The sequence below is a fragment of the Eschrichtius robustus genome, chromosome 2 (assembly GCF_028021215.1).
Source record: "Eschrichtius robustus isolate mEscRob2 chromosome 2, mEscRob2.pri, whole genome shotgun sequence".
In the NCBI taxonomy this organism is placed as follows: domain Eukaryota; kingdom Metazoa; phylum Chordata; class Mammalia; order Artiodactyla; family Eschrichtiidae; genus Eschrichtius; species Eschrichtius robustus.
Genome location: NC_090825.1, coordinates 178,209,229 through 178,232,134, shown reverse-complemented (window position 1 = coordinate 178,232,134; position 22,906 = coordinate 178,209,229). Strand labels below are relative to the sequence as shown.

Here is a 22,906-nt window from a genome sequence, read left to right as displayed (position 1 = left end):
GAACCCGTGTATCCTGCATTGGCAGGCTGACTCCCAGCCACTGCGCCACCAGGGAAGCCCCAGCTTTCTGCATTCTTTTCCCACCTGATCCACTGACACTCCTCAGTGCTTTTGGTCACATGACGCCCTGGTTTACCACCCCGCCCCACAGCCCAAGGCGCAGTGCAGACACGCCCACCGCCCCGTGCGCAAGTGCGGAGGGACCCTTGGGGGGCGGAGCCTGAGCGCGGAGGGGCGGGCCTCTGGCCCCGTGTCCCTCCCTTCTCCCCGGAGTCCTACACGGGAAACCGACTTTGGCCCCCGCTTTTGTCTGCGCATGCGCGGGAGGCCCCGCGCGGCCTTATTGGAGCTGTAGTCTCGCCCCCAGCCCGCTCGGACTCCATTTCCCGTGGGGCCCTGCGGTGTCCGACTTCCGGCGTGGGTGCGGGTGGGCACACGCGGCCGCCGTCTGGTTGACTTTGCGGAGCCATGGAGGGTGGCTTCGGCTCGGATTTCGGGAGCTCCGGCGGCGGGAAGCTGGACCCCGGGCTTATCATGGAGCAGGTGAAGGTGCAGATCGCCGTGGCCAACGCGCAAGAGCTGCTGCAGGTCCGGGGCGGGGGCGGGGGGCAGAGGGTGGCGGGGTCCGCCGGGGGCCGGCGTCGCAACTGAGGGCTCGCGTGTCCCCACAGAGGATGACGGACAAGTGCTTCCGGAAGTGCATCGGGAAGCCGGGGGGCTCCCTGGACAATTCGGAGCAGGTAAACGCGGGGGGCCGGCGGGGTCGCGGGCCCCGACCCGGCGGGGAGGCTTCTCCGCGTGCACGCGGGCTAACGGGGTGACGCAGTGGGGCCGCGGCGCGTGCGCAGTCCGCTGCCGGGGGGTGGGGGCGCCGGCTGCGGTCCAGACCTGAGCCGTGCGCCTTCCCCGTCCCTAGAAGTGCATCGCCATGTGCATGGACCGCTACATGGACGCCTGGAACACCGTGTCCCGTGCTTATAACTCGCGGCTGCAGCGGGAACGAGCCAACATGTGACCGCGACGCGCCAGCAGGCCACCCCCCAGCCTTGCCCCAGCCCCGGACCCATTTCCGTAAATGCTGTTTGTGAGGCGGGGTCAGCCTGTGCGTACTGCCTGCCAGAAGTTTATGAGAACAAGATTGGTGCTGGGACAATTGGGACTCTGCCCGGCCCCTCCGCCTACACGCACACGTGTTAGTGGGTGTAGCTTGGGTCTTGGGAGGGCCCTGGCCCCGGTGCCACCTCCCCTTGTGCGCCCGTTACCGAATTAAGTCCTGTGGACCCTGCTGGGGCCGCAGCAGAGTTGACACAGCACGAGTATTATTCGGTGGCCGAATAAATGGAACAGCGGGAGCTAAGTTCACAGCTGAACTTCTCACCCACCTGGCGAGGGGGATTTAATTTTAAAGGGAGGAGTGAGGTTAATGATGGGGAGGTACACACATTAGTCTACTGGGGAAGGGGCAAGGCTTTTTTGAGGGAGTTGGGGGGGGGGGACACCGTTTTTATCCTGTTTTGGTCTTTAATGTATGCACCGGCCTTTGGTAGGTGTGTCATTTAATATGTTAATATAGTAAAATCAACACATAATGAGGTTCAGGGTCTGTTGGAGGTTGGATTTGCCGCCATCTTGGTCCCAGCTGGTTCCACTTGGTTTTTTCTTTGTGCGTGTAGCCTCGTCTCTTATCTCTGGACCCTTTAACTTACAGATTTATGTTCACTCCTGCTGAAGGTGTGGCGGAGAGGGTGGCAGGTTTTGAGCAAAGACCTGGCTTAGGTCTGGCAACAAAATCCCCCCTTCCCTTGTCTGCTCCTCATTCTTGAGGGGCGCTGAAGGGCGGAATTTTAATTTCTGAAGCTGCTTTTTGCTGAACGTGGGTGTAGTTTTTTTCTGGATTAGAGGAACAGAACTGTGCCCTGACTAACCTAAAATAAGTTTGATTGTCACCAGGATGCAGTCCCAGTTGCTTGTATCCATGTGTTAGTATCATCTGAAGTTTGATGGTTTCAAGCCATTTACTAACGAAGTTGACAAGGCAGTCAAGGAGACAAGGCCCGAAGGTGAGCTGGAGGATGATAGCAGTTAGTGGGCCAAGCAGCGGAAGAAACCCGTTCAGCTGCGGGGGCTCTGTGTGACCATATCCCAGATGGAGCTTGGCTCTTGACCTTGTGTGTTACATCTATGTAACCACTCAGCTTGCTCATAGATCTCTTTTTTTTAAAGGTTTCACATTTTTAACTAATTAATTTATTTATTTATGGCTGTGTTGGGTCTTCGCCTCCACGCGAGGGCCCTCTCTAGTTGTGGCAAGCGGGGGCCGCTCTTCATCGCGGTGCGCGGGCCTCTCACTATCGCGGCCTCTCCTGTTGCGGAGCACAGGCTCCAGATGCGCAGGCTCAGTAATTGTGGCTCAGGGGCCTAGTTGCTCTGCGGCATGTGGGATCTTCCCAGACCAGGGCTCGAACCCGTGTCCCCTGCATTAGCAGGCAGACTCTCAACCACTGCGCCACCAGGGAAGCCCCATAGATCTCTTTTATGTTGACCTCAGTCTGACCAGAGTTATCGACGTACATGCAGCAGGTTTCATTCAAAACTGCGCAGACTCCCCTTTGCTCAGCCAGGAGATAGTCAAGGGCTAGCCTATTGTCGAGAACAACGTTTGCTAGTGAGTCTAGAGAAGTACGGGGTCTTTATAAGGCAACCTCCATGTTTTTAGACGAATTCTCAAGGGCCGGTGTGAGATCTTGTAGAGTGATTTCATGGTATGTGAGACCTCCCCAGGGGTCCACCAGTCGGAGAGCTATCCCTGCTTCTGCCAGAATGAGTCCCATTGCCCTTTGATCTCAGGGCTGGGTGATACTGATGTTATGAATGGTTATACCTAGGTTCCTAGAACTTGGCCGGCCTAGTGTTCATTGTTTCATAAATTGGGCATTATTTAAGCAAGGAGAGGCTAGAGCCCACCCCAGAGAAGGGAAGGAGTTGGGGTTGTTCTGATGGGGCAATTGGTTTATTCTCGGGCCGCAAAGGAACCAGGTACCCAGGGGGAGCGCATGCCTAGCGCACTTCTGAGGAATTGAACCACCTCCCTAAGTGGCTAGCCCAAGAGGGGGTTCCCTTGCAGTGTGAGGGGAGCGGCCCACCTGGGTAGCAGGGGTCACTGGGGGGTTCTTGACTAGTGGCTTTTCCCCAGGCCTCAGCAGGGCCCCACACTAAACCCCAGACAACTGGCGTCTTCCCTCCCCGATAAGTGCATCTCCTGTCTGGTCCCTGTGTGTATTCATTGCGTGGGTGCAGAGGGCACCAGTGGGTGAGATTTCCATAGGAGTCAGTCCCGGGGCACTTAAATTGTGGGGCAGTGGAAGAAGCAGCGCTCAGAGTCCGGAGCAGCCCCAGGGCATTACTGCAAGTTTCTCCCTTTGGTAGGGGCTGCTGACGTGGGCAGTGGCAGCAAGACCGCACTTTAGAGTGAGTGCTTTGTATTTGCTGGAGGTGTTAACTTCAGGGATGAGATCCAAGCAGGAAAGCTGCGTTCAAGAGGGGTAGGTTTAGCAGGCCCGTTAGCCAAGGTGAGAGTGATGCTGTCATTCTTAGGGGTAAAATGTAACACCTTTAATCCACAGGCATCACTTTGTGGGTGGGGCTGACAGACCAGCACTGGGACAGAGTCTGTCCGCAGGCTGTAATCCCCAAGAAATGCACTGTTGCGTTAAGCTCTCATTTCACGTGGACAGTTACAAGGGACAGGCTTAGCCAGCTGCTAAGCCTGTCCCCCACCTTACTTATCTATCAGTAAGTTCTTCCTTTTGAAAAGTAACTTAAGGTCTATAACAGGCTCACAGGTGTATGGAGTGGTGGCTCAGTAACTCCTTCCTCAGGTGTGGGTGCTGCCTTCCCTCTGGTATGGCGGGTCCCCGGGGCTGTGCCGTGTAATTGTCAGGCAGTCTGAGTGGTCAAGATTACTAGATAAGGTCCTGTCCACTTGGGGTCTAACTGGTCTTGTGGTTTTCCAGCCTTCTGGGTTCTCAAATAAACCCAATCCCCAGGGGAGAAAGGATGGAACGTGATGTCAGAAAGGGAAGGCAGTTCCGGATCCCTGTAGGCGTGTAAAGCTTTGCATATTTCCCCTTTCTATAAGGCATATTTCAGTCACTCCATATCCCTCAGGTTGGTCTTGGAGCCAGGTCCTTCAGGAATGGGCCTCCAGTACACGAGCTCATATGGACTCAACCTGAGCTTTCCTTTGGGGGCTATTTGCATTCTTTTTTTTTTTTTTTTAATAATTTTATACGTTTATTTATTTGGGGCTGAGTTGGGTCTTCGTTGCTGCGCACAGGCTTTCTCTAGTTGCGGCGAGTGGGGGCTACTCTTCGTCGCGGTGCTCAGGCTTCTCATTGCGGTGGCTTCTCTTGTTGAGGAGCACAGGCTCCAGGCGCACGGGCTTCAGTAGCTGTGGCTCGCGGGCTCTAGAGCGCAGGCTCGGTAGTTGTGGCGCACGGGCTTAGTTGACCTGCGGCATGTGGGATCTTCCTGGACCAGGGCTCAAACGCGTGTCCCCTGCATTGGCAGGCGGGTTCTTAACCACTGCGCCACCAGGGAAGTCCGCTATTTGCGTTCTGAAAGGTGTTGTGGGGAGAAGGGACATCCAGGGTTGATAAGTGTCTGGACCTAGTTTGCCTAAGTTTCTTTTGAGGGTTTGATTTGTTCTACTTTTCCTGAGGACTGTGGTGTCGAAGTGGAGTGTAAACCCCATGTAATTCCTAGAGCTCTAGAGAGTCCCTTAGTAATTTGGGAAACAAAGGCAGGCCCACTGTCACTCTGGATGGACTTGGGGAGCCCAAACCGAGGGATTATTTCCTTGAGCAGGGCCTAGACCTCCAAGGCAGTCTTGCTTCAGGCGGGAAACGCCTCCATCCAGCCGGAGAAGGTGGCAGTCCCAGCCGGCAGAAATCTGACATTTCCTCGTGCCTGGGGCGTTACTATAAAATCAGCTTGCCAGTCTTGACCTGGACATGTGTCTCCATACCGGGTGGCGGTCGCTGCCTTGACCCCAGTGGCGGGTGTAAGTGTTGGGCTTATTCCGGAGGCAGATAGGGCAAGCTTCATCCCCCTGTTTAAGGAGACGGCGGAGACGGGGGGTAGTCATGGACTTGATGAGCCATTGATACAGGCCTCCTGCGCATAACGTGTGCTCGGGCCAGCTTCCCTGGTGGCCTGCAGTGCAGAGGCCGACAGGAGGAACCGTCACCCCGGGTATCCTGGGCTTTTAAAATAGCCCCATCCCAAAGCCTTTTTCCTTTCTTCTGGGGGGGTGGATGGGAGTTAGCGTCTGGGGGACCCGGCAGGAGTGGCATCGGAAGTCCGTCCCCACCCTCTGCTGCTTGTTTAGCTGCCCTGTCCGCCCCGTTATTTCCTCTTATAATTCCTGCTTCTGTCTTTTGATGGCTTCTGTGGTGAATGCCTGCTGCTTCCACAGGCGGGAGTGTAGTCTCCAGCAGCTACATCATTTCTCCCTCCTTCTTTGTTCCCTGAGGTCAGCGTTCCCCTCCCCCTCCACACGGCCCCGTGGGCGTGTAGGGTTGGACAGGCATATGCAGCGTCAGTGTAGGTAGTGACAGCTTTCCTTTCCCCGGCTCCAGTGCCCCGATTAGGACAGTTAATCCGGGCAGTTACCCGGGCCTCTGAGCAGAGCGGCCAGAGGGCAGAGCTTTAGCCTCTACCCCTTGAGCGATAGAAACCACCTGGGCCAGCACGTCCTGCCTTTCGTGTCCCGTCTTTCATAAAGCTCCTCCCGTGGGTGAGCCACTCTGAGTCTGCATTCTCTCCAGGGGAGCTCTTCAGGTCAGGCCGACGGGGGTAAGCCTGTTCCATAGCTTTCTCACGACCACGGGTTCATCTGGGACCTGGCTGAGGCAGCAGCGGGGCAGGGTGAGGACATTACAGGGCCTCAGTCACAGACGTGTTGTCCAGAAGTGCGGCTTGGACGTGCAGGGTTATGGGGGGCTGGAGGTGGTGGGAGTACCAGATGGTCAGGGCCTGTCCAGAGGTTAATCTGTCAGCCTCTCTGAAGAGCTGGGAAGTACCAGCTCCAGCCCGTAAGCACGGGGGACACCCTTTAGCTACGACCCGAGTCAGAGGTCTCAGTTTTGTGAAAGCTCCCCCGGGGCAGTTCCTCCTCTCATGTACATATAGATGGAGGGGATGGCTTAGGTCGTGGGGGAGGGAGGGGGCTCTCACGGGACGGCTTTTCAGTTCCAGGAGTGCCCGGTCACAATTGGGGGTCCACTCCAAAGGTCAAGGTTCTTCCCTTTTAATTGTTCATACAAGGGTTTAGCAATTAAGCCAAAGTTGGGAATCCCTATACAAGCATCCCCAGGAAACCCTGGAGCTGCTTTCCCTTACTAGGGGTGCCTGCCGTCTGGCACATCAGCCCCTTCCTCTCCTTAGATGGCGCCCTGTGCCCCTTTTCTACTATAAATCTTAAATGTTCTACCCGCTGGCGGGGGATCCGGGCTTTTTCCTTTGAAACTTCCCGTCCTCTCTCCGCCAGATGATTGAAGGCGTTAGCTGTGTTAGAGTCGGAAGGCTCTTTGCTGGGGCTGGTGATCGGAATGTCATCTGCATGCTGAAGTATAGTTCCCTGTTCTAACTCGGGGTCACCACGATCTTCAGGGCAGAACCACCCAGCACAGTTGTTTCCTCGTGCTGTCGGGGTTCCTGCCTTTCAGTTGCAAAATCTTAATGAGATTTTGGGGTTAGGGGCACACAAAGAAGGCATCTATTAAGCCTAACAGAGTCCCAGGTCCTCTCGGGGTTTAGGGTAGAGTAATGTGTACGGCTTTCGCACCACAGGGTGAAATCTCCTCCGTAGCTTCGTTTATGGCCCAGGGGTCCTGAACTAGCTGGTAGCTCCCATTCGGCTCCTTTACCGGCAGAATAGAAGGGCTGCCAGGGCACTGGCAGCGTCTGAGAAGCCCTTGCTTGAGTGGGCTTTGTGCCCACCAGGGCTTCTTTGCTCAAGCGGTGTTGCTCTTTATCTGGGTGATTGTGGCCGGGTCGCAGCTTGATTAGGACCGGCGGTGCCCTCCTGGCTCTGCCCACAGTGTTGCAGGACCATACAGAGGGATTAACCCCCTTAAGGATAATTGGGCCATTTTAAAAAATATTTATTTAATTAATTTATTTGGCTGCACCGGGTCTTAGTTGTGTCACGCAGGATCCTCCCTGCGGCACGCGGGATCTTTCATGGTGGCGCGTGGGCTCAGTAGTTGCGGCGCACGGGCTTAGTTGCCCCGTGGCACGTGGGATCTTAGTTCCCCGACCAGGGATGGAACCCAGGCCCCCTGCATTGGAGCGTGGAGCCTTACCCCCCTGGGCCAGCAGGGATATCCCTGGGCCATTGTTTTTGGCCGAGGGCAGTAGCACTAGGGCTCCAGAACGGAAGGGGGTCTTAGGTGTTTTCAGTGATAAGGTTTTTGTCTCAGATAAAGGGTAGCTGCCAATCTGTATAGTAGGTCTCTTCCTATTAGAGAATAGAGAAATTGGGCGTTCCGGGACACAGAAGAGTGAGATAACATTCTCTCTTCCAAACCACACTCAAAAGAGCTCTATAAAATTACGTTCCTGTGACTCCCCTTCCACTCCCATCCTTTTACATTTTCCTTTGGTCATCCTGCCTTGTTGGGTGTTCAGGACTGAGTAGGTAGCCCGTGTGTGAGTAGAGTGTCAACCGTTCTACCCCCGACGGTCAGGGTCAGCCGAGGCTCCTTCAGGGAGCCCCTGGGCCCCTTCAGCCCTCTTCTCCCTCCATGTGTGGGACCAGTGAGGGTGGGCCAGGACACCGTGGTCCCCTTGGCTTCCTTCCGAGACCTTTGGGGCACCCCTTTCCAGTGGCTCTGCTCCAGGCACTGTGCACCCTGATTGGCTTGGAGCCCTGCTCTCCACTGTGGGTGTGGTCTTCGAAACCCGGGGCGACTCGTCGATGTCACAGGGTCGCTTCGGTGGAGGGGAGGGGGGAGCATTGTCACTGGGCGGCTGGTTGGCCCTGAGTCACGGAAGCCAGAATACTGGCAGTTGGTTCTGCTTGTCTGTCTTCCTCGGCGTCTGCCCGCAGATCCCGGTTGTTGAAGCCCCGAAATGCTGGCTCCAGCCCTGGGAAGTGGGCCTGGGGGCCCTGTCTCCAACTTCTGTCATTTTCTCCTCGTGTCTGGGCGCTCTGGGAAGTGGAATGGGCCGTGAGAATGGCCTGCCCTGCCCCTGACCCCAGGCTCACGTCCGTGTACACGCCGGCACTCCTGAGGCATTCCGGGAAAGCCGGGGGTGTCTCCCTTCCGCCCCGGATGATCCCTGAACCCTAGTCGCGTTTATGGGTTTCTTCTTCGCCAACTGAATGCCCTTCACAGTCACACCCCTGAAACGCGTGAGGTGCTGCCGGCCGTTTTCCTCTCGGCAGCCCCACCCAGGGTCCGTGCTGGGAACGGCCTGGATCTCAGGCTGGTGTAGAGCGTGTCCTGCATTATTTTGATGGGTCTCATCAGTTTCCTTCCTTGCATTAGTATAATCGGTGCCTTTTCTTCCCCGGAGAATAAGATGTTCAGGAGGGTTTGGACAGCCGCCAAGTGGGGAAGTGGGTGTGAATATTCCCTGAACTAAATTAAGGACTCCCTCGGGGTATCCTTCAAACCCTTGGATCTATCCTTCCAGTTATGTAGGTCTGGGAAGACAAGGGTACGTACATAATGGTCAGACTGCCCCCTCCTTTGGGGACCTCCTGAGGGGGAATAGCCCACTGATTCCAGAGGGCTGGTACTGAATGCGGCTACGGGTGTGCAGTGGACTGGTCCCCGAGGGAGGTGTGTGGAGAGATGGAGGTGGGAGAGTCGGGGAGGGGGCAGCAGGTAGGGGGTGGCGGATTGGGGGGAGTAGGAGGCATCAGGGAGCCAGGAGGGGGAGGAGTCTCCGGTGAACTGTCAGAAGGGGCAGTAGCTGCCCTTGGTGGAGGGAGGAGGTCACGAGGGGCCCTCAGGCTGAGACTCCAGTACCAGGAGAGAGATTAGAAGTAACCTCGTGTTTTGGGGTTTTTTTTAAACTTATTTATTTATTTTTGGTTGCGTTGGGTCTTCGTTGCTGTGCCTGGGCTTTCTCTAGTTGCGGCGAGTGGGTTTCTCATTGCGGTGGCTTCTCGTTGCAGAGCACGGGCTGTACGCGCGCGGGCTTCAGTAGTTGTGGCGCACGGGCTCAGTAGTTGTGGCGCACGGGGTTAGTTGCTCCGCGGCATGTGGGATCCTCCTGGACCAGGGCTCGAACCCGTGTCCCCTGCCTTGGCAGGCGGATTCTTAACCACTGCGCCACCAGGGAAGTCCGCTATTTGCATTCTGAAAAGTGCTGTGGGGAGAAGGGAGTTCCAGGGTTGATAAGTGTCTGGATCCCACACCAAGAGGTCTTGGCGCTCTAACTGAAACCTGAACCAGTCTGCATAGGGGCTGGAAGGGGAGGCGCTGTCTGAGAGGGCCTTGGTTATAAGGTCCCCTTTTAATTCAGCGACTTGACATTCCCAGGCCCATTGTGGGGCTGTAGGAGATACTCAGTGTAGGTGGGTGCTTTCAGCCACCGGCCCCTGGAGATAGGGTGAAGGCGGAGTAGGAAATAAGGGTTCTCTCTCCAATCAGGCGAATTGCCCGCAGGGCCTCCCTGGCAGGCAAGGAGGTCTGTTCAAAGAGGGCGTGTCCCTGCTCGGTGACAGGTAACCAGGCAGGGAGGCCGAATGCTCATTTGGCATGTATCCAGTTTTCTCTACTCTCAGCTACAAGGACCCAAGGCCTTCGGACAATGTGGAGGTCCTCTTCCTTCCCCAGCCAGGCAAAGTGATTTTCCTGAAATCTGGCCAAAACAAGAGTTTTAAAGGGTTTGTGTCTCGGAGGAGGGGTCCCTAGGGTCCTGCGATGGAGGGTAGCGGGGAGAGACCTGCCCAAGAGAGACGTGGACCCTGCCCGGGATGGCCAGTTAGGGCAAGAGGAACCAACACAAGATGTGCTCTTGGGTTTCCGAGTAGAGCCTAGAGGTGGGAACTCCGCAGTGGTGGGGCTGAGCGTTCTACTGCGCGCTTCCAGTCGGCAGTGGGCCTGGTGCTCACCTACCCTGGTCGGCGACCAACGCACTCTTTCACGAGAGTCTGTTTGGTGGCGAGCGCCCTAGTGGCCTGTAAGCGCCCAGCCTGTACCCATGGTTGCGGCACGTACTACTTCCAAGAGCACTAGGACAGGCAAGGCCACAGAGATCAGAGCCTGACGCTCCCCTGCGCCAAGAACAGAGACTAGGGCTCACATCACACACATATGAAACAAGGAGGTGCTCTTGCCACGCCGTGGCCTCTCGAGGGCTTCCCGTCCAGTCCAGTCCCCTTGCCGGGAACCAGTCCAACTGGGCAACCAGTTGTGCGACCTCGCCTCTCCCCTTGCCAGGGGGTCGGCTCTATTTAGATGACCAGCTGCCCAGCCCAGCCCTCTAGACTGAGGTCTGTCTCCAACGAGACGACCAGGATCCTTTCCCTTAACTTGCCAACCCTCACAGCCAAACCTCGGCCAGAGCGGGGTCAGCGCCCACCCCCGTGTCAGGTGTCCCCTGGACACTGCCCCAATCTGTAGCAAGCGTCCTTGCTGTAGATACGCTGTGCGGGGGGGCCTTTACCTGGGGAGCACTCCACTTGATCCTTGGCTGCTTTTAGATCTCAGACTAAATTCAGCAGTCCTCGCTGGCCCAGAGGTTCAGACTTGGGGCAAACTGCCCAGTTATTCAGCTGGCCTTGTCAGCCCCGGGTCAGTGAGTTCAGCCCTGAGTTACAGGACGGAATGGGCCCCACGTTGGGCGCCAAAATTTGTTCCCGAAATAAATCGTATGCCTCGGGATGGGGGTGGGGTCCTTTTTCCATTCGAGTTCGGGAGTGGGTGAATAAGGAAGCGGAAGGTGAGATGCGCAAGCTTTATTCAGTGGCCAAAGACTGGAGAAGCGGGAGCTAAGTTCACAGACTTCACAGACGAACTTCTTGCCCACCTGGCGAGGGGGGTTTAATTTTAAAGGGAGGAGGAGTGAGGTTAATGATGGGGGGCCATATGCAGTAGTCTACCGCGGGAGGGGCAGGGCTTTTTCGAGGGAGTGGGGGGGGGTCACCCCCTTTTTATCCTGTTTTGATCCTTAATACCTGGTCCTGGCTGCCGGTAGGTGTGTCATTTAATATGCTAATGTAGTCAAATCAGCGTATAACGAGAGAGTCGGTCTGTTGGAGGTCAGATTTGTCGCCATCTTGGTCCCAGTGGTTCCGTTTGGTTTTTTTCTTTGTTTGTGTGTGTGTGTGTGTGTGTGTGTGTAGCTCTGGACCCTTTAACTTAAAAAGATTGTGTTCACTCCCGCTAAAGGTGGGGGGTTGGAGGGTCGTGAGCAAGGACGCTCCTAAGGGTTGGGGCTGGAGAGTTTTGAGCAAAGACCTGGAGCAGCTCGCTCTGGCAACACGCTCGGGGCGATCAACCTCATGCCCTGGGCGTAGCATCCGGGTTTGGACTTGGGAGTTGTGGCCACACCCCTTCTAAACCGTGGCCTCCTGGGGTCACACAAATAGATGCTGAGGGCGGCGGAGAGAACCCTGTGCGTCTCCCCTGTAGGGCCCTCTGTGGGGACTGAGCCTCAGCGCCCCCCTCCCCTTCTTTCCTGAGCACTCCTGGGTTTCCAGGTGACAGGGAGTGTCGGTCACATAAAAGGGAGCCTCGAAGGTGAGGCTGCCCAAGGCTGGGGGTGGCCCTCTCCGGGAAGGCCTCCCCGCCCCCATCTTTCCTCCCGCCTCTGGGCCCTGGCTGAGGGGCGGGCAGTTGTCGTTTCTGTGACACGGAGGGCTGAGCCAGTGGGCTGCAGACGAGGGGCTGTGTTTATTGGAACAAAATATGCAGTTAGATTGCACCCCAGTTACCCACAACCCCTCCACCCCCCGCCTGCCACCTGGACCCTCTTCTCTGGAAGGGTGGCCGGCTGGTTCCTGCCACCTTCACGTCGCTGGTCCCAGGCCTGGGCAGCGGTGTGGCAGTCACTCTTGGATGTTCTGCCCGATCCAACCTATCACAGCAGCCACCCGGGTGTAGACGCCCGGGAACTGGGGTCGCCCACAGCCGTAACCCCAGCTGGTGATCCCAGTTAGCACCCAGCGGCCCGAGGGCTCCCTGCAGGCCAGGGGTCCCCCAGCGTCACCCTGAGGAGAGGAGAGGAGAGGCGCTCAGAGCAGGCAGTGCCTCCCCGGCAGCAGCCAAGCGTGGGCTGGCCTGATCTGCGTGCTCCTGGGCCACCACGGCAGTGTCACCTGGGCTCCCTCTGTGACCCCAGCTAGTGGCTTCCCCTGTGAGCCTCACTGGTATTATCTGGGAAATTGGTTCAGCGCTCGGGTGAGCGTTCATCCGCCTGGCAGACATTGGTGGGCACCCGCCTGGCGGTCCAGGAGCAGAACCGGGCCTCAGCCCACAGCCTCTGCCCAGCCTGCTCCTGACCCTCTGAGGGGCGGGGGAGGATGTGGTAGGGGGAACGCCGGCTTCTTAGGCATGTCCACTAAGTGGTTGTCCAGTGGAAACTCGGAGGCCCAAAAGGTGCCCTGTTTGATCTAACTGAGGAAGCGCACCGCAGGGTGGGGCCTGGCCCGCGGAGCCCCGGTCCAGTTGCACAGTGCGCTCACCGAGCAGCTGTCCACTCCGCCCTGCGGGAAGCCCGCGCACAGCATGCGGCTGCTGATCTGCACCGGGTAGAAGCGGCGGCACGTCTGCTCACTGAGGAGGCGCACGGCCGCCTTCTGCAGCTGCCGCGCCATCGAGCCTGCGGGCGAGACGGGACCTGGTGGGCCCGCGCCCGCCCTGCGCCGTTGGGACTCCCCCGATGGGGGCGCAGGCGGGGGTCCTTCCCGACGCCCCCGGACCCTTAACCCTCGGGGGGCGGGGGGGCCCATCCGCGCCTACCTCCCTCGCGCACGGAGCCCCAGCCGGTGATGACGCAGCGCGCGCCGTCGGGGGGCCGAGGCGCGGGGTCGGGCAGGCAGATGGGCCGCACCAGGCGGCTGCGGCGCACGGGCCCCGCCAGCTCCAGCAGCGCCACGTCGTAGTCCAGCGTGTAGAGGTTGTAGAAGGGGTGCTTGTGGATGCGCGCCACGCGCTCCAGCTGCCCCTCGGCACCGCTCAGGAACGGCGTGCCCAGGAAGGCCGCCCACTGCTTGGGGTCCCCGTAGCTGCGGGACGTCGGGGACAAGCGTCCACCCGGGTCCCCGCACCCCGGCGCTGCTCGCCGGGGGCTCCCCGGCACCCTGCCCCGCGGGGGCTGCGTCCGCGGTTGGCTGGGGAACCTCAGATCGGGCACTTGACCTCGGTTGAGTCGTCCCTTTGTCCTAGAACAGCGGGGAGGACGAGGGGGGCCCCGCGCCTGAACGCGCCCAGCCGGCCCCCAGGCACTGAGGTGACACTACAAGCTGTGTCCATTTCCACCTAATATTACGGCTCTCCCGCCTCCCCACCCGCTCTGAGCTTGGCACCGCGAGGCGCATCCTGAGCTGGGTTTCTCCGTGGAGGGCAGGGCCCCTACTGCGCACCCTGCCAGGAAGGGGACTCCCCACTGGGTGACCTTTAGGGTGGTGCCAGTCTGAGCAGGATGGCTAGGGATGGAGAGACCCGGCCTGGGGCCGCCCCGTTTGGTGGGGGTCGGGGACTGGACGGAGGTGCCACACCCTGAGGTTTTGGGCTACGATTGGGTCCCGGTGAACCACGGACACCGGCCGTTTGGGGCGGGCGGGACTCACACGTCGAAGCAGTGCGCCGCCGACAGCAGCCACCTCTCGGCCACCAGCACGGCCCCGCAGCGGTGCTCCCGCCGCCGCAGCCACAGGCTCACCTGCCACGGCCACTCCCCGCGGCCCGCGGCGCTGCCGCCCACGATCCTGGTCAGCGCTGCTGCCGGCGCCAGGCCGCAGTCTGCGGGAGAGGCGGGCGTGGGTCGGCGGTCAGACCATGCCTCCTCCACGCAGACCGCCCAGCTCCGCCCCGGGAAAACGCCTTCCCCCAGGGACCCTGGGCCTGGCGCTTGGTCCTACAAACGAGCCTCTTCTGGGCTTTTCTCAGATAATGCATTTAAGTTTGGTTCCTGTAACCTCAGCCTTGGGGCCGTACCTCCCCAGCTGGGGGCCAGGCCAGCATCCCCTCTCGCTCCCCACTCCTCCCAGGCCTCTTTCAGTCCCCTAGGAGCCAAGTTCCCTGCTGCCTCAGGGCCTTTGCACACCCCAGCTGCTTGCCAGGAGGCCCTGCCTGGTCTCACCAGCTCCTGCACTGGCTGGTCTTCCTGGATGCCCCGTCAGGGGCTCTTTACCTGGGTCTAGTGACCCAGTGTCCTTCCCAGGGTAGCCCCTCCGTCCTGTGACAGACACCCTCCCCCACCTGCAGCACAGGGGGCACCCTCGGAACACAAGGGTAGGAAGACCAAACGGGTAGCTCCGAGGAGTGCTGCAGGCACCGCCGGCAGCACCCGGGCGGGCGCTCAGGTACACATCTGATAATTCCCACAGGCTGTTTTCCAGCTCCACAGCCAGTGCCCCTCCCCAGCCCTGCCTCCCACCAGCCAGCCGCCTCCCCTGCCCTCCACGGTTGGGGAAGGCCCTCCTGTCCCCACACCGAACAATATGTGCCGCGTCAGGAACCCTCCTCCACCTCCTGGTCCCCACGTTGAGAACCGTAGCTACTGGAAAAGGAAGAATCACCAGGCTGGAGGCCCGACCCAGAGACAGCCGGCTGCAGAGTTAACAAGAACCAGTATTTCTCCCAAGGACACGCTGCAGCCGTAAAGTATCAAAACGCCCCCTCCTCTGAGCAGCCCTGCTGGATGGGCAGGGCAGCGAGGTCCCCTCGAGCCTGGAGGATCTCAGTCACAGAGACTCTGCCCCGATTTCCAGCCCAGTCCAGCACCTCAGCTGAGGGGTCTCTGGACTCGACTTTCCACCTCTGTCTTAACCTTGTGGTCCCCGGAGAGGCACCATGTCCAGACCCCTGGCACGTGGTCTGCTTTGCTCTGAGCCGGTCAAACTCTGCTTCCTCTCCGCACCCCCTCCCCGGCCTTCTGCCCCGGATCCCACCGCGCCTGCCTCTCCCTCTGTTTGGTGAGCTGCCCCTTGGTTCTTTGGTGCGCGCTGCCTTGCTGCAGCGAGCCCATAACCCTGACTTTGTGGGTGCAGGTCTGTGTCGGGGGACTTGGGCTGACTGGGCCAGCCTCTGTGTGAATGTGGGGGGCAACGGAGGGCGGGGAACAGAAGCCGGGCCCCATTCTTTGCTTGGTGCCTGGGACACTGCGGACGGCATCTATTTGAGCCATAGGAAATTGCCTACATTTGATGGGGCTTTATTTTTGACCCAGAAATATGGCAGTTTCGTATGGTTCTGATTAATATTTAATAAAAATGAACTCCACATCTCAGACACAAGCTCAGGGCCACGTTCTCTGTCACATCTGTCAGCCAGTTACTGCCCTGTTGTACCCCCCCCTTAGGCCTGTGGCACCAGCCGTTACGTGTGCATCTGCCCTGTCAGTGTCGGGTCCCTGCCATCGGGGCCTACGATGGTCTGACTTGTGTCCCCTCCAGAATTCATAAGTGGAAGCCCTGACCCCCAGAACCTCAGGATGGGACTTTTGGAGATGGGGCCTTTAAAGAGACGATTAAAGTAAAATGAGGTTGTTCGGGTGGCCCTAATCCAGTATGATTGGTGTCCGTATAATAAGAGGAGATTAGGACACAGACATCCACAGAGGGGAGACCGCACGAGGACGCGGGGAGAAGATGGCCGTCCTCACAACGAGGAGAGAGGCCTCAGAGGGGACCAGCCCTGGCGACACCTCCGTCTCCATCCCCTGACTGGGACGCTGTGACAGCAGCCCCAGCAACTGACACAGGACTCCCGCCACCCACCCACCTCACTCCATTTCTCTGGGTACCTGGTGGCTGGGAGCCCACGGTGGTCTCCGTGGCACGTGGAAGTGGTGTCTGTCCCCTGGTGGTGGTGGTCCTGTTGGCAGGTTGGCTGGTCACCCTGCTGGTGGCCCAGGGGGTGGGTCTGCTGGCCACGACCCCCAGGACCGTGAGGCCAGCCGTCGTCCTGGCAGGGTGACTGCTGGTGGGCGTCCTCGTGGTGGACGGCGGGGGCGTGGCGAGGGAGTGGGAGGACATGATGTCCAGGATCCAGCCCTTCAGCCGGGTGATTCGGGTGTACACGCCCGGCTTCCTGGCCTGAGCACAGCCGATGCCCCAGCTCACGATCCCCGCCAGATAGAACACGCCAGGCGTCTCCTCACAGGCCAGGGGTCCCCCAGAGTCACCCTGAAAAGGAAGGACAGAGGGCTGGCTGACCATACCGGCACCCTCTCCGCAGAGGCACTGCCAGGCCCTCCCGTGCTGCCACGAGTGGGAGAAACTCCTCAGCAGAGCTGGACACGCACAGGACCTCAGCAGGACGGGCCTCACACCCACGTGGGGCTGTGAGACCTTGTGTGACCTTGAGCAAGTCACCTCTCTCTGAGCCAAGATTGCTCTTAGTTTTGCATTGGAAACAAAACAAAACAGCAGAAAACCCTAAAGAAAAAAACAACTCTCCTGGGCAAGAATATATAATGGGAAAAAGACAGTCTCTTCAGCAAGTGGTGTTGGGAAAGCAGGACAGCCGCATGTAAATCAGTGAAGTTAGAACACACCATGCACAAAAATAAACTCAGAATGGCTTAAAGACTTAAATGTAAGCCGTGACACCATAAAACACCTAGGAGAGAGCATAGGCAAAACATTCTCTGACGTAAATCGCACCAGTGTTTTCTTAGGTCAGTCTCCCAAGGCAATAGAAATAAAAGCAAAAATAAACAAATGGGACCTAATCAAACTTACAAGGTTTTGCACAGCAAAAGAAACCATAAAAAAAAAAAAACAAAAAACGAAAAGACAACCTACAGAATGGGAGAAAATACTTGCAAATGATGCAACCGACAAGGGCTTAATCTCCAAAATATACAAACAGCTCATACAACTCAATAACAAAAAACCAAACAACCCAATTGAAAAATGGGCAGAAGACCTAAATAGACATTTCTCCAGAGAAGGTATACAGATGGCCAACAGGCACATGAAAAGATGCTCAACATCACTAATTATCACAGAAATGCAAATCGAAACTACAATGAGGTACCACCTCATGCTGGTCCAAATGGCCATCATTAAAAAGTCTGTAAATAACAAATGCTAGAGAGGGTGTGGAGAAAAGGGAACCCTCCTACACTGTTGGTGGGAATGTAAGTTGGTGCAGCCACTGGAGAACAGTGTGGAGGTTCCTTAAAAAACTAAAAGTAGGGACACTTCCCTGGCAGTCCAGTGGTTAGGACTCCATGCTTCCACTACAGGGGGCACGGGTTCAATCCCTGGTCAGGGAACTAAGATCCCGCATGCCGTGCGGTGCAGCCCAAAAAAAACTAAAAATAGAGTTGCCATATGATCCATCAATCTCACTCCTGGGCATATATCTGGAAAAGATAAAAAATTTAATTCAAAAAGATATATGCCCCCCCAACATTCATAGCAGCACTATTTACAGTAGCCAAGACATGGAAGCAACCTAAACGTCCATCAACAGATGAATGGACAAAGACGATGTGGTACATTTATACAATGGAATATTAGCCATAAAAAAGAATGAAATAATGCCATTTGCAAAAACATGGATGGACCTAGAGATTACCATACGAAGCAAAGTAAGTCAGAAAGAGAACGACAAATACCATATGATATCACTTACATGCAGAATCTAAAATATGACACAAATTAACTTATTTACGAAACAGAGACTCACAGACATAGAGAACAGACCTGTGGTTGCCAAAGGGGAAGGGGAGGGGGGAGGGATAAATTAGGAATTTGGGATTAACAGATGCACACTACTATATATAAAATAGATAAACAACAAGGCTTTACTGTATAGCGCAAGGAACTATATTCAATATCTTGAAATAAACTGTAATGGAAAATTATATATGTATATATGTATATACATACAGACGTATAACTGAATCACTTTGCTGTACACCAGAAACTAACACAACATTGTAAGTAAACTATACTTCAGTAAAATAAAGAAAAATTTAAAAGCATGATGTTTGCTGTAGGTTTCCATTATATGTCTATCATAGGGTTAGAATTTTTTAATTTTTTAATTAAAAAGGTTGTTAAAAATTATCAGATGCTTTTTTCTGTGATTTTGACAATGATCCTGTTTCTCCCCTTCAGTGTACTAATGCAGTGAATAGCATTAATGGATTGTCCTGTGTGGAGCCAAACTTTTTATGACATCAACTCACTTTGGTTGTGATGTATTTCCCTTATAATAAATACCCTGCTGGCTTGAATTTGCTAATATTTTATTAAGGGTTTTTTCATCTATGCTTCTAAGTAAGACTGGCCTATGCATTTCTTTTTTTTTTTTTTTTTTCTTTTTTTTTTTTTTTGCCGTGTTACGCGGCTTGTGGGATCCTAGTTCCCCAACCAGGGATTGAACCCAGGCTACGGCAGTGAAAGCGCCAAGCCTAACCACTGGACCACCAGGGAACTCCCTGAATTTCTTTACCTGTGTGTTTCTCTGGCCTTGATAGCATGGTTCAGCTAGCTTCTTTTTATGTTCTGGAGCTGATTTGTTTCCCCTTAAAAATGGGTCAACCACGTGTCAAGTGTGACAGGGTGGTCATATACGTACTCATGTATGATTAGCTTTTCTTCAGTTAACATATACGAGACAGCTTTTAAAATCAGTGTGTATATATTTTGTGTAGATCTACCACATACTTTGAAACTGCTGCCTCATCTTCTGTTTGGACGTATCACGATCTCTCTAAACCGGGTCCCTCCTGGACTCACCTGGCAGGAGTCAACCTTGCCCTCCAGGAACCCCGCACAGATCATCCTGTCCGTGAGCGAGAAGTTGTAGAGGGCACTGCATGCCTTCTGGTCTATGATGCCCACGGATGCCCGCTGCAGGAGGTCAGGCTTGGTGGCTGCCAGGACAAGGAGACCACCCCCCAGGGCCACTTACACAGGGACCACTGTTCAGTAGCCGGCTTCACTCTGACCACAACCCCAGAGGGAGGTGCCATCCCCGCCCTACAGGCCAAGGCCCGGAGACCCACGGCCTTGCAGGGATGCGTGTAAGTCACACAGTGAGAAGGAGGCGGGTCCCACCCTAGAATCTCACCCCTGTCCCTGAGCGGATTCCCTAGCACCTTGGGTGACCTGCAGGGGGGCTACTCTGAGGTTTCAAAGGAAGCATTAACTCTTGGGGGGCCTCTGAAGGGTATAACACAAGGGTCCCCAAACTTTTTCCATAAAGGGCCACAGAGTAAATACGTTCTGCTTTACAGGCCAGACAGCCTGTTGGGACCACTCAGCTCTGCTTTTGCAGCAGGAAAGCTGCCCGGGGCTATCAGTAAGTGAGTGGGCGTGGCTGCGTGCCAGTAAAACTTTATTTATAAAAAGCAGCCGCACTGGGCCCATGGGCTGGAGTTTGCGACCCTGAGTTAGTGGAGAGGTGAGTGGTTTGGGGGCGGTGGGACCAGAGCCCCAGGCGGGGGTTGGGGGTGGAGGCTCACCGTTTCCCTCCTGCGTGTTGCCCCATCCAGAGATCACGCACTTGCGGCCCACGGGGAACTTCTGGATGGCCAGGGGCAGGCAGACAGGCTGCACGTACTTGTTGAAGACCAGGGGCCTGGCCAGCTCCAGCACGGCCACGTCGAAGTCCAGGATGCTGGGATTGTACTGGGGGTGCAGCACCGCCCGCCTGAGCCCCATCTTCACGGGGCTCCCGCCGACGCCCGAGAGGGACACGGTGCCCAGGTGGGCCCACACCAGCTCCACCTTCGTGCTGCCGGGAAGGGGCCGCTCAGACTCCCTGCCGCCCCCAGGGCACCGGGCAGAGCTGCGGGACCCAGGCCCCGGGGAGGGCACCAAGAGACCGTGGGCAAGGCAGGGAGCCCCCCCCCCCCGGGCCTCATTTCCTTCTGGGACAAGAAGGCATGAGAGACCACCACGGCTCTGTGACAATCAGAGGTCAATGCCACCTGCCCTTGAGTGGAGGGGAGGAGCCTGCCCCCCAACTCGGCCCCTCTGGGTCCGTCCCAGACCAGCTCGACAGGATCCTCCCGGAAGCCACTCCCCAGAGCCACCTACTTCTTCACGCTGCCCCCCATCCGCCCCCTACCGCCCCGCAGCTGGACGTGACCCTGGCCACGTGCTGGGTCCTAAGCGGTCTCTGCATGCACGGGGATTTGATGGTGGGGGGACCCGGTGATGACGGGGGAGCCGAGGGGGCCTTACTGGTTGAAGCAGTGGGCGGCAGACAGCAGCCAGCGGTCCCCCACCACGGTGGCTCCACAGAAGTGCCGGGAACCCTCCTTCAGGCTGACCTGCCAGGGCACCTCCCCGGAGGCGGCCCCGAACCCGCCCACGATCCGGGTGGGCTTCTCCAGCGCCGGCCTGGCCCCGCACTCTGCGGGGATGAGACAGGAGGGCCCGCGCATCTCAGCCCGCTCGGCGGGCGGCGGGACCACCCTGCTTCCAGAGGGGCCTCGGGACACAGGGCACAGCCTCCGGGCTCTGGCTGGGCCGGGGCACAATCATCCCGTCACACACATGAAGAAATGGAGGCTTAAAGGAGCCCTAAGGTCTCAAGCAAGTACAAGTACGCGGCCCAGCTGGGGGGATATGGGCAAAAAAGGAGAAGATAAAATCACAGCAGCCCTGTCCCCACCAGTGTCAGCGCAACAGACACAGGCCACAGCCCGGGGCGGCTCTGGACAAAGGCAGAGTCGGGTTGTTACGGGGTTGGGGGCAGGGTGGGTGCAGGCGACTTTAAATGAGGCAGAGTTAAACAACTACACTCCAATAAAAATTATTTTTAAAAAATAAAAAATAATAAAATAAGCAGAAAAAAATGAAAAAAAGTTAACTTGATATTCATTTCCATAGGCAAAAACAATATCAAAATTTTTTCATTTTTATTTGTTACATATAACTTTTTCTATATTATGTGTCGTGTGATGTTTATTTGATTGTATGCATGTGTGTTTACCCCTGTGTATGTGTGTCTTTAGCAATATATCTTTGGCCAGGTACACAGTACTTTGAAAAACTGGTATGTACTCAACATAAATCATGTATTCTTTCTAATGGGAGCGTACTTTACTATTCTTCCTACTCTTTGTTTTTAAATACTTAATGAAGATGGGGAGCACATCTTAGTTGACTTTGTATACCACTGTCTGTCAGAATTTCACACTATTAATTACAATATAAATCTTGAATTGTTAAATGATTGAGTAGGAGCAACCAAAGAATAAAGGAGATTTTTGTGTTTAAAAAAAAAAAAAAAAAAGAGGCAGAGTTTCGACTGGCTTTGAGCCTCGCAGGTCTGTGGGACCACAAAGGCGGATCAGTATCAGATCCGGGCAGTGACTGGACCTGGGTCCTCGGAAAGCACAAAGTCGAGACAGGTGGAGAATCTGTGTGCTTCATGTGGGTGCTTGTGTCTGCGATAACCCCAGGTCAGTCGCTCTCCCACCCTGGCCCCATCGTCAGGGTCACTGGCCTCTTGCTGCCCCTTCAGGATATTCTGAGTACACCCTCCTCCCAGCTGGCAGTAGGTGTTACCAGGCAGTAAATGTGAAGGATGACCACTGGCCTTTGCCTGGGCATTTGACAGACATCACTAATCAATCACCCATCTCTTCCCCACAGAGAGCTTCGGAAAGCCAGTACCAATCCACCCAACCCCGCGCGGAGCGGACACCCACTTCTGCTGTCTCCCCAGAAAGTACCTTGTGGCTTAGAAGCAGTGGCTGAGTCGAGAGGCACGGCGCTGGGGGCCAGCGTGGGTCTGGTGGGTGTGTTGACCACCGGGCTCTGGGGGCTGGTGGGCCAGGCGGTGCTGGGGATGGCCGGGGCAGGAGCCGCCGTGGGGGCCGGAGGCTTGCTCACCGCGGCAATGGCCTCCAGGATCCAGTCACGCAGCCTGGTCACTCGGGCGTACACCCCCGGATGCCGGGCTTCTGCACAGCCGATTCCCCAGCTCACGATGCCGGCCAGGAAGAACCTTCCGGAGGGCTCCTCGCAGACCAGGGGGCCCCCCGAGTCGCCCTGGGAGACAAAAGCACACCCTCAGGAGGGGTTGGGGCTCCCTGGCTGCAGCCGGTCCCAATCCCAGAGCCACAGGGTCAGAGAAGGAGCCCTGGTTGGGGGCCTTCTCCCCCACGCACTCACAGGGCACATGTGGGCTGATACCTCACATCTCGGGACCTCAGTCTCCTCTTCTAAAAAAATAAAACAGGACAGTTGGACTATGAGATCTCTAAGACTTCTTTCAGTTCTACCACTGGCAGTTAAAAAGCCAACCCAAATAAACAATATCCCCTCCTCTCCTTAGCCCAGCAGACATTGGGTAATGCCACCAGTGGCTCAGGAACCTCCAATCATCATGCGGCGTCCTCCTGCAGGGCCGCATCTGCCCTCACTCATCCTGTCTTGCTATCCTTTGCCTTCTCCTCACGCACAGCTCACCGTGACTCTTTCATCCTTAAACACAAGCTCTCTCTTACTATTTCCCGCCGTTTTCTCCAGCTTCTGGCTCTGATGTGGCAACCTGAGCACATGTAGCAGGTGCTCCCCACCCACCAGGCCTTAGAAAGGAGAGCAAAGATATAAACTAAAAAGAAAAAGGAAATCCACAGCCATGTGACAAGCCAAGCAGAGGAAATCTTGGTGCTGGACCAGCAACAGAAGACTCCCCCTTCCGGGGAGAGGGGAACCTCGGGTGGAAACCTGGGGGCCTTT

At 56.5% G+C, this 22,906-nt stretch overlaps 2 protein-coding genes across 3 annotated transcripts in view; one reads left to right on the top strand and one right to left on the bottom strand.

Moving 5' to 3' along the window:
• Positions 1-389: 389 nt before the first annotated feature.
• Positions 390-22,419, top strand: TIMM13 (translocase of inner mitochondrial membrane 13). 2 transcript variants are annotated; one of them, XM_068537376.1, is made up of 3 exons: positions 390-588; positions 672-740; positions 21,815-22,419. In XM_068537376.1, the coding sequence occupies exons 1-3, from the start codon at positions 469-471 to the stop codon at positions 21,917-21,919; spliced, it is 294 nt and encodes a 97-aa protein (XP_068393477.1). In that variant the 5' UTR covers positions 390-468; the 3' UTR covers positions 21,920-22,419. The 2 variants fall into 2 exon arrangements, with proteins under 2 accessions (XP_068393477.1, XP_068393478.1); XM_068537377.1 differs by lacking the exon at positions 21,815-22,419 and adding an exon at positions 917-1,357 and having other exon boundaries at positions 402-588.
• Positions 12,018-22,906, bottom strand: part of TMPRSS9 (transmembrane serine protease 9) — a 29,444-nt gene continuing 18,555 nt past the window's right edge. The window contains exons 10-18 of the mRNA XM_068537375.1: positions 21,895-22,213; positions 20,396-20,567; positions 19,672-19,943; positions 18,944-19,080; positions 15,991-16,372; positions 13,814-13,985; positions 12,984-13,249; positions 12,707-12,843; positions 12,018-12,232 (exon numbers count right to left, since the gene is read on the bottom strand). Of these exons, the coding sequence (XP_068393476.1) occupies positions 12,071-12,232; positions 12,707-12,843; positions 12,984-13,249; positions 13,814-13,985; positions 15,991-16,372; positions 18,944-19,080; positions 19,672-19,943; positions 20,396-20,567; positions 21,895-22,213 (2,019 nt within the window). The 3' untranslated portion in view covers positions 12,018-12,070. The remainder of the gene's footprint in view (positions 12,233-12,706; positions 12,844-12,983; positions 13,250-13,813; positions 13,986-15,990; positions 16,373-18,943; positions 19,081-19,671; positions 19,944-20,395; positions 20,568-21,894; positions 22,214-22,906) is intronic.

What these genes read in the sequence shown, in the direction of transcription:
- TIMM13 (XM_068537376.1), top strand. Translation starts at nt 469, where the DNA reads ATGGAGGGTGGCTTCGGCTCGGATTTCGGGAGCTCCGGCGGCGGGAAG. An exon ending in ACGCGCAAGAGCTGCTGCAG is followed by an intron (nt 589 to 671) that starts GTCCGGGGCGGG and finishes GTGTCCCCACAG; the next exon opens with AGGATGACGGACAAGTGCTT. An exon ending in CCCTGGACAATTCGGAGCAG is followed by an intron (nt 741 to 21,814) that starts GTAAACGCGGGG and finishes TCTTCCCCACAG; the next exon opens with AGAGCTTCGGAAAGCCAGTA.